Source organism: Montipora foliosa, chromosome 11, assembly GCF_036669935.1.
Source record: "Montipora foliosa isolate CH-2021 chromosome 11, ASM3666993v2, whole genome shotgun sequence".
NCBI classification, from domain to species: Eukaryota; Metazoa; Cnidaria; class Anthozoa; order Scleractinia; family Acroporidae; genus Montipora; species Montipora foliosa.
In genome coordinates, this window is record NC_090879.1 from 19,668,875 (window position 1) to 19,678,874 (window position 10,000).

The 10,000-nt window shown below is 39.3% G+C and overlaps 3 protein-coding genes across 3 annotated transcripts in view; all 3 read left to right on the top strand.

Moving 5' to 3' along the window:
- LOC137975663 (uncharacterized) overlaps positions 1-5,273 on the top strand; it is a 42,062-nt gene extending 36,789 nt beyond the window's left edge. Inside the window, exons 40-45 of the mRNA XM_068822815.1 lie at positions 493-675; positions 1,182-1,661; positions 2,210-3,550; positions 3,678-3,763; positions 5,064-5,129; positions 5,206-5,273. Of these exons, the coding sequence (XP_068678916.1) occupies positions 493-675; positions 1,182-1,661; positions 2,210-2,250 (704 nt within the window). The 3' untranslated portion in view covers positions 2,251-3,550; positions 3,678-3,763; positions 5,064-5,129; positions 5,206-5,273. The remainder of the gene's footprint in view (positions 1-492; positions 676-1,181; positions 1,662-2,209; positions 3,551-3,677; positions 3,764-5,063; positions 5,130-5,205) is intronic.
- LOC137976778 (L-rhamnose-binding lectin CSL1-like) lies at positions 3,715-7,677 on the top strand. The gene is made up of 3 exons (XM_068824122.1): positions 3,715-3,763; positions 5,064-5,129; positions 5,191-7,677. Exons 1-3 carry the CDS (start codon positions 3,715-3,717, stop codon positions 5,916-5,918), a joined length of 843 nt encoding a protein of 280 aa, XP_068680223.1. The 3' UTR covers positions 5,919-7,677.
- A 306-nt stretch (positions 7,678-7,983) lies between these two features.
- LOC137975664 (uncharacterized) overlaps positions 7,984-10,000 on the top strand; it is a 10,670-nt gene continuing 8,653 nt past the window's right edge. The window contains exons 1-4 of the mRNA XM_068822816.1: positions 7,984-8,399; positions 9,007-9,091; positions 9,318-9,374; positions 9,524-10,000. The exon at positions 9,524-10,000 is cut by the window's right edge and continues 132 nt beyond it. Of these exons, the coding sequence (XP_068678917.1) occupies positions 9,013-9,091; positions 9,318-9,374; positions 9,524-10,000 (613 nt within the window). The 5' untranslated portion in view covers positions 7,984-8,399; positions 9,007-9,012. The remainder of the gene's footprint in view (positions 8,400-9,006; positions 9,092-9,317; positions 9,375-9,523) is intronic.

A 10,000-nucleotide genomic window follows, 5' to 3' on the forward strand; every position in this document is an offset into this window, starting at 1 on the left:
AGAATAAAGCCGTGTTCACACTCAACGTTGATTATGCTCAACGGAAGTATAATTCAGGCTATCATACTCCATTCAATTTTATTTAGTTTTACAAAATGGCTCCGTATCGCGTGGCTACCACGATCATCATCACCATGCTTGAGGTGAGGAGAGAACCAAGGATAGCTTCTGAGAACAGAAGATGACAAATCCAAATCTTCGCTCCATAAAGCGATTAGAAGTTTCGTCTGCTCATATCACCACGTGTTCGCAATTCTGTTCAGTTACGTACTGTAATTATTTCAAACAACCCATGTGATGTGAACCCATTTCATATTCGATTATATTTCGATCACAATCGATACCTAATGTGAACACGGCTTTAGCATGACGATTTAATTGTTATTGTTGATTTTGATGATGATGTGCAAGAGGAGGAAACTCTGTGGGAAAACTCACCGAATAATGGTCTCGCATTTGTCTTTGATAAGTGTCGTGCATTTCAACCTACAGATTTACAGTCTGCGGACCTTTTTTGGTCATTTCATGATACATCAGCAAAAGTGTCCAACTATACTGTGCACAAGAATGTTGCTCGATTTCATGGAGGTGCAGAGGTCATCTCAACCCTCTCTCGAGGACATGTCGCTAGCACCAGTAGTAAAATGGGATGGATATCGCTTGGAGACTTTAAAGGTAACAAGATAACTTGAATAGGCCATTTCCGAATTAATGTCCGCCTCCTCTTCAAAGCGAGTCCAAGTGCGAAGTTTTTATGATGGTAATTAGTTCTACTTTACATATGAATGAAAACTAATTTTCATAAGAAAAACTTCGCACTTAGACTCGCTTTGAAGAGGAGGCAGACATGAACTCGGAAATGGCCGATTCCTTTCGTAACTTACAAAGGCATATTTCTGTGGGCGTTAAAAATAATGCGCATGCGTTTTTGAGTGTTTCCAGTTGTTGTTATACTTTTCAAGTTTCCAGGGAAGTCAGAATTTCCCAGCCTTCTAATCAACCACAAATCCCTTAACAAATAGATTTTTTTGGGGTTGAAAGGGGAATACTAGGTTAAAAATAATATAAAACCAGTGTGGTCACCTCCACTTAACCCAACTAGAAGGTCCAAAATATTGAAAACGATGTTTCGAGGAAGTTGGATCGTTCTCACAGTCTTTGCTATTATCCTTTCTCTGTAGGGAAATGTTTTAGTGATCCAGGAGTGTGCAAGCACAAAGGCATGACTGTTATGGCCTCCCTCAAAATAAACGAGAAAGAGCTCCGTAAAGATTCCAGTTCATATTTTATTTCCAGCGGAGGACAAACAACGCAGGCGCGTGGTTTTGCCTTCCTTCATGTTGCCAAACGATACATCTTAATACTTAGCACACAAAACAAACAGTGGACACTGCAAGCGCAAGATATTCCTGAAGGGTGGATCAATGTGGCTTTCACTTGGAAAAAAGATGATATGCTTAAGCTTTATGTGAATGGCAAGGAAGCCGCAAGAACCAAAGCTGTTACAGTTTCTAGGCCAAATGATGCGTTTAGCACTTTAGAGATTGGACGTCCTAACAATTCACTCCTAGCGAAATTCAGAATTCCAATGGAGATTGACAATCTTACGCTGTGGGAAAAAGCTCTCACAAGTGATGAGATCGATGCACTTGCTAAGAAAGGTGACAAGTGAATGTCGTTATTTCTTGTGAAATTTAATGATATTTTTTCTGTTTCAAAGACCAGTTCCATTTTAAACAGTTTATGCTTGATGTGGTGAATTTACTTATGTTAAAATGCTATCCGCGGTAATGGCCGCAGTGATTTTAATTCTGGAGTCATCATTGCGGCAGAAGATTGCGCAACTTAAACAATTCCAACGAAGTCTGAAGCTATCCCGGATTAACCTAACATAAGCGGCGCAAACTCCCGGTCACTGGCTCCTGTATTTTTGAAGGCCTCATTGGAACTGCTCAAAGTTGCGTTCTTCACTGCTCAAAAGTAAAATCATGTTATGCCATTTCCTCAGGTGTTGGATCGCCAAAAAGTCAGAGGTAACTTGAAGCTAGGCATGATAAAATAACCTGAGCCATTTGTAGATGCAGCAGTGGTTTCTTCTAAAACCATGTTCCACAGTAATATATTTCAGTTCAATTTCAGCCAAAATAAAGCGACAAAGAGTAAATGTCATTTGTTTGGTCCAATCTAAAGTGCACTTCTCCATTTTCAGATGCAGTAAAAACGGTGAAAGAAAAAAAGAAGAAACAATAAATCGACATGCAGAAGATATCTAAGGACAACCCATGCACATCCAAATCATTGAAAATAATCTGAAGAATGATCATTGTTCATAATGATATTAACAAGTCATATGGACTGAAAGGGAACCTCCACTCCAACCAAAAAAAACAACTTTAAATCATAGGAAATAACCTTTGCAGTCAAATCAATCTATATTTTTTCCAAAGAGAGCGTTTGTATCCGAAATAAATATTTTTATAGAATCGCCTGTTTTTGTTTCCAAATTTACGGGCGCCTTCATCTTGAATAATTGTGACGTTTTATGGTTGTCCTATTGTTGTTAGACAAAAACTCTATGTGTAAGAACAATAGGGCAACCTTAGCACGTCCAATTATTCAAGATGGCGGCGCCCGCGAAATTTGAAAGTGAAAATAAGCGATTTTAAAATTCAGTTTATCTATACATAAACACTTTTTAAAACAAATCTCGAACAAATTTGTTGGGAAACATTATTTCCTTCAGTTTAAACTTCTTCTGTAATAAGAGTGGAGGTTCCCTTGGTATCTGAACTCGACAGTCGAGGAAATGTGGACGTTCAATGTTTTATAATTTCTTTCTGTATAGAAAAAGCACCATCGTCCGATATTTGCTCATATCTTTGTGTACAAGCAGTACATACCATAACGTGTCGACAGTCGACTTTTGCTCGATAGTCATCAACTGACTAATGTGCTCTAGAAATTATGTCTGATATAATCATTTTGTTATACATTATAGTTAGTAAGATTGCCAGGATAGATGTGTTCCTGAAAGAGCTCAATAAAGCTCACCTGATGTAAAATATTGCTTAATCAGACACTAGAAAATAGGAAAAGGAGGAAAGAAATCACGATAAACCGATCTTTTATATAGATGTGTATGTTTGTTTCGTGCTTAAAATCTTAAGGCTGAACAACTGATTCAGTTATTCCTGTGTTTTCAACATTATAATACGGACAAAAATGAAAATATATTACGAAATTTACACGCATGCAATTCGTAGATCGCGCGCCATTTTTTGATCTTAGCGGTGTGTATTTTGTTGTGGTGTAACATGTACCTGTCAAAAGGCAACATTGTAAATTCGAAATAAATTCTAAATCTTTTTAATCATTAACAGCGCGTGCTCATACTTGTGTGCCAACGTAATTTTCCTACAACGCCTTTAACAGAGATTGTTTCATAACAATCGGTAATATTTTTTTGGCTTGAAAAAAAAAACCTTTTCAATGAGGGAAACATTTTGGACCCGCGGAATTACACAGATACTTAATTGCCGCCAAGTCCGAGGTTTGTCATGTCCGAAATTCCGATTACTTTTGGTTCTTCGTCTGAGACTGCTTGGAAGCATATATTTTGGCTTTTTCTTTGGACCTAATTAATTCAAGCAAGTTTTTGTTTTGAATTTTTTTGTCAGATTTACACCCATGTTGAGCAGCTTATCGAGTTGGACTATGGATGTTAAAGACGTCTTCCCTTTGTTGGCTCTAGGGATTCTATCAAGTAAGTACGCTTGGGCTTTTGTCAACGCCACCAAAGAATGCGCTGAAGTGTTATTGATTATGTGCTTGCAAGCGATTCACCTTATGAGGTCACTGAATAGGTCGTCATGCCATTTTTGGCACGAACCTCAAAGGATTGATACCCGTCACACTTTAATCGTTGCTAGTTAGTTGCGAACTTGGTTGCATCTGAACGCAATCCACATTTAGGGAGTGTTAAAGTATTGCTAATAGCAACATATGACCAGTCTTTCTATCTCAGAACCGTCTTGAGTCCGTTTGTAAAGTGAATCAATAACGGCATATTCGTTCTGCAAGGCAATATTTGGCCTTTTATGAACCTAAAGTGCCCTCAATATCACAGCTTGAATCAATGATTCTCAGTGAACCATGGACAAGCATGGAACGGTACTAGTATCATGACTGCTTTGCATTAAGCAGGGCTAGTTGTAGGACTAAACCGGGCTTAGCACGATGACAACTGACTTATCTCAAATTTTACGTCGCCAACTCTCGCAAAGATTATTGCTTATCTTGCTTCAAGAAAGTTGGTTCTGGAAGAAAAGAACCAAATTGAACTTCAAATCTTCAACTTATTATTTGTCATTTATTTAATGACGATAATACGACGTTTATTCAGATCCAATCACAAAAGACTAATAAGAGAAGTACATGATCTTATTTGAGATTTAACAAAATTTAAAATACATAAATAAAAATCTACCGTAAGATTAATAAAACGACCCAGAAAATTGAGGTAAAGAGCAACTGTCCACACGATTTTTCCGATTGTCGTTGAGATTTCAACACTGTCAATATCGAAGTTTGACTTGCATTCAATAGCCCTTATTTAGCCATGTTGGTAACTTGTGTAAGCATTCTATTTTACTACTTAAGTGATAAACATTCAATGAACATGAAACAAATCATCTGTGTGGCTAAGATGTTTGTTATAACCTCTCGAAGTTGTGTTGTTTGCCCCCTCAGAAGTGTGTAGCTAATTTGCATGATAATAGCAAATCCAACATGGCGGCTATCGTGAATAAGTTCTATTGTCCCGGAGCCCCTTAACTATAGAGATGCTGATCTTAGTAAATCATTAAATGACAGCTTCGCTTTCAGCCAGTGCATCACTTTACCATAATGATCACTACATTAGTACATGAACCATCTTTTGTGTATTGGCAGCATCCGTGCTATTAGGACTAAAGACATTGTTTCCGTTGCAACGGCTACATTTTCGCCACTAACCATGGTCCATACATGGGTTTCACATATCCACTTTTACGTTATCTTTTCAGTTGGACTTTGTTGTGGGACAAGCGATGGCGAAAAGAAGCGATTGAGTTCACTTGACTTAAAAGCAGGTATGTTAGCTGAAGCCGGGTAGAGTATTACTGCGTTAGTTATCCCGAATACTAACCGAAGATTTTTACGTGGTAGATAAGCAAGTGACAATTTGTTCAAAAGGAAAACATCCATTGACGTGTGAGTCCCCTGGTTCAGCAATTGCTATAACTGGTGTGTTCTGGGGGCGACAGTCCCCAGATATTTGTCCCTCAGAAGACGGAGACCTCGTAACTAACTGCCCCACGGCACCGGAGACGCGCAACATTGTCAAACAAATGTGCGAAGGCATGGGAGGCTGTGTTTTGGAGGGAAAAGCGGAGAAATTACAAAATAAAAAGCATTGTTACGGAGTCCAAAAGTATCTCCTGGTAAACTATACTTGTGTACCTCAAAGAAAAGAGACTATTTTATGTGATTCTGAAAGATCAATACTCTCCTGCCCATCCGATTGGGTGCTGAAAGTAAATTCTGCTTTTTGGGGACGCCAAAGTACGCAAGTTTGTCCATCAGCCAAAGGACAACACGAATGTCCAGGGGCATCAGAAACCATCTCGAAACTGAGAACCAGGTGCAACAATAATCCTTTTTGCCCCGTGAAGGCCTTTTACAAGGAGCTACAAAATGGCGGAGAAAACTGTCCTCGGGTAGAAAAGTACCTCGTTGTTAACTACAGCTGTCACCCCAGTCCTAATGTTGGGCGGCGAGAGCAACTGGGACTGCTTCCTCTGTCAGTGTACCGCAGCCTCGGAATTAGATCAAAAATATGGACTCCTGGTGGTTTTAAGAAACGGACAACACTATTATGATAAGAAATAGAAAAATACGCAGACCTTTATAAACTTTCTGCTGAGAAAGAAGTGGGGCTTAATCTCTTTCATGAAAGCAGATTCGAAACCCACATGTTAGACAATGATCCTGTAAAATGGCTTTGGGTTCTTTGGTGTTACTGTATTGCAAGCAACGGACCATCACACAAGCCGTTCTCAGTTTGTAGCGGGGCTACTCTCTTCGTAAGGGATGACCATATCGCGAAATTTCCGCGTCAATCAATTAATTAATTATTCTATCAAATTCACAATTGATCCCTTTATTTAAACACCCCATGCCTTGACCATCCACCCTGCAAGCAGATCCTTTCTTTTGCTTGCTCGATTTTGGCGTTCTCGAGAAAGGCTCTGCATGAATCGAGGAAGATCTTTATTGAATATGCGCTGCATGTGGCCAGGATACAGTCTCGAACCCAAGCCAAATATGCTAGATCTCGCCACCATCTTGGTTTTTCATGGTACAGCGGGCTCAATTATAACCATCGGTTTTGTCCCTAAACGGACGCTCGTACTGGAAAAACCGGTTTGAGGAGAGAAAACAAGATTGACCAGTCCAGAAGCTCGGGCTGCGGCGGCTTCAAAGAATTGACGCGATTCGGGCAGAGCCTACTTTTCTCCTCCTCAGTAAAGAAAAAGACAAAAGGAGGCTCTGCTCGCAGGGTGTTGACCATCATACAGACTGTAAGAAATCGCCGCATACAAGCAGGGTATCAGCCAATATAAAAAAATACCATGATACTCTTTGTCTGTCCCTCCAAAATTTTGCATAAGCATTGTTTCCAGTTCTCTTGGGGCCATGAGTCCCAAGAGAAAATAAAAACAATGCTCATGCAAAATTTTGGAGGGACAAACAAACAGTATTATGGTATGGTATTTTTGACTTTGGTTAATTTTAAAAATGCGATCTAGTTGGTAGGGGTAAATTGACTACCGTGACGAGGTTTGCTAAAGTGGACGACGTTTCAAGCGTTAGCCATTTCTTAGAGCGGATTGCTTTTCTCTGACGGATGTTGGGCTAATTCCCTAATCGGAAAAGTCAAACTAGTCGGTCAATACCTCTATCATCATGGGTTAAAGTGGTTGTGTTTCATTCACCGCCACCGAGGCGGCCCCATTTTCTTGACATGAAGCCAAACTCCTCAGATATATGTTGAAACATTTGTGTAAATAGCACTTTTGACACTTGTCACCAAAGACCATGTTTCCTTGCTGTATCCTGTATCCTGCCCGGTTGTTCGAAAGCCGATTGACTTAATCCAGGATGAGCGTAAACTTTTGTTTCATGTTTTCAACTTTTTGGTGATAGTTTCTTTTGCTTATTTTAAGATTGTTTTTTTAAGATTGACTCTAATGTAAAGTTTTGCCGAATTAGGAATATCAGCGTTGAACAGCATTTGGGAGCAGAGAAGTAAACTTCTTGGTTAATTTTTAATCGGCTTTTGAACAACCGGTCCCAGTCGGATAGAGCCCCGACCTAGTATCCGTAAGGTTATAGGTTCCATTTTTCTTTGAGCACTCGAGCTCGGATTCGTATCTTTATGTGTAAATAGGTAAAAAGTTCCTAACGATTCTCCAGAAATGGTTTATCTCATTGGGACTGATGACTTCAATAGATCACTCAAATTAAATACAATGAATATTTACAAATAAACATAATTAAATGAACCGGTTTTTTCTCCGGGTTAATTTTTTTAGCAGATAAAACTAAAACATTGGTTTCTTTTTTTTCGTTGTACCGCTGTTTGGGATTCAGTTGAACTTTGTCACACGTAATTGGAATGTCTTTATGTAAGACAAATAAGTGACTCGCAGTTTGAAATCTAACTAACATTTCCCGGTTGGTCTTGAAAAAAGCTTCTGCTTTTATGCTTTTATGCAGACTGCTGAGAGGAGCCTTCCTATGACGTTCGTGGAAAAACGAATCTCAACACGCGCGCTCCAAAATATTGGAACCAATAAAAGCAGGTGTTACCAAATAACAATGACATAGCAGGTGCTTTGCTTGTCGGTGGGAAATATATGCCATATTGTCTCTTACCTTTCCTAACACTCGTTCACCTTTTTTCATCGTTTGTGATTATAAAATATCTGGAATAAACGAAAAACTCCAATTCATCCTTGTGAGCTATCGAAGCCGTAAAACTACCTTTCGTGTATCGTGTAGATCGAAACGACTTACATGGACTCCACGGAAAAACGCAGAAATATTAAATGCAATAGAGCCCGCCACAAAGTTTGGCGCTCGAATGGTAAAAGTATATTTACTTTAATACCGTCTGACTGGAGTCCACATTAAATCACCTGGCTTTGGTTTCCAGTAGACAGCTGAAAACTTACTGAACGGGTCATCGTTCTCAGTTGCGTCATTCGCTGTTTCATTATTAAATATTTCCGCGTGAAGTCACAGTAAAGAGCAGTGGATAGAAAGAGAAAACAAAGAAAAACATCCCGGCAAAAAAGGTATTGTATATGACATGCTTTCTGCCTATGTTTGTTTTGTTTCTACGTGGTACTTCTTATTAAGGTTGTTATCGCTTTCAAAACGTTTGATCTTTTTGTAACTTGCGATTCACGCAACACGAACATTATCGTCTTGATGGTCGAGTAGATCACTTTCATGTATTTGAAAAATATTTTGCGAATTTCACTTTGTAGGTTTTGACCTACTTGCCTAGGGAAGTATCTGTTTGTTAACAGTTAAGAGTGTTAACGATTTTTAAGGAACCAGAATTGTTTTGTCTGTGTCTTAAATTGCATACCTGCATAACCCTTACCCTGCTTGTTAAGAAAAGCAGTTGCTGAATACAAATATACGTCAGTCGTTGCTTAGAAAGAGTTCACATCAAATAATGTACTTTATAAGACTGCCAACCCAACCATCTGGCCTTCCTTGACCATTTTCTGGTTAATTAAGTAAATACTGCCAGTTATTGATTTATTTCGAGCCACCCGCCCTGAATTTTGATTTGTCAGATTCCGGGTCGCTTCTTCTCTCCGATGCTTTTGCATTTTTTTTTTCTTTACGGTTGTTTTGAGCAAGAGCGTATTTTTCATTTCTTTTACAAAGGCCACTATGAGAACAATCCGTATGGAAGAACTGGCGATTGTGGTTTTAGTCATCGCTGGGGTGGGGTGGGCGTACTTCGTTAACGGTAAGTACATTTACCTAAAACGACGATTTATAGAAAATGCAAGGTCTATCAGATAGGCATAAGTTTCATTTCAGTCGATGATCAGATTATTACTATATCTGTTTAAACGTCTTGACATTAAGCTTGAGCAACGAATCAAAAATTATGATAGTATGAGTGATTGCTTATTCGACATGAGCAATATATTTCCCCCGAAACATCTAGACGTTATCAATTCATTTGCTAGGTGGGGTACATAGTCAGGATGCAGGAGCAGGCTTGAGTCAAATAGACTTGGAATCATGTATGTTGCTTTATTCATTTTAGTTTACACATTTTTCCTTCATTATTTTTATTATATTGTTCGTTTATCTCTGATGCAAGTTTGTCGCTAGACTAACAGACATCGACCAAAGCGATGTTCTCAATTTTCCATTTTGGCTTAACTTTTAGCGAAAGAAATCACAATCTGCACCACACAAAAGAAACCGCTGAGTTGTTCATACCCCGGCTCAAACATTGCTATAACTGGAGTATTCTGGGGGCGGAAGTCTGCAAGCATTTGTCCTTCAGATGACGGTGATACTCAACTTGATTGCTTTACGGCGCCAGAGTCAGAAGGCATCGTGAAAGGAAGATGTGAAGGAAAAGAATCTTGTGAGCTTGAAGCCAGACATGCGCTCTTGCAAAATCCTGGTTCTCAGCATTGCCCTGGAGTAAATAAATACCTCACAGTTAACTACACATGCATACCAGATGCAAAAGAAGAAGTTATGTGTGACTCGGAGAACTCGAGTCTCACGTGCCCAGCTTCATGGAAGATTGGAGTGAATTCAGTATTCTGGGGTCGACAGTCAACAACCGTCTGTCCAGCGGAGAATGGACAAACCATGTGCACAGGAGCACCTGAGAGTCTCGGAATTGTCAAGA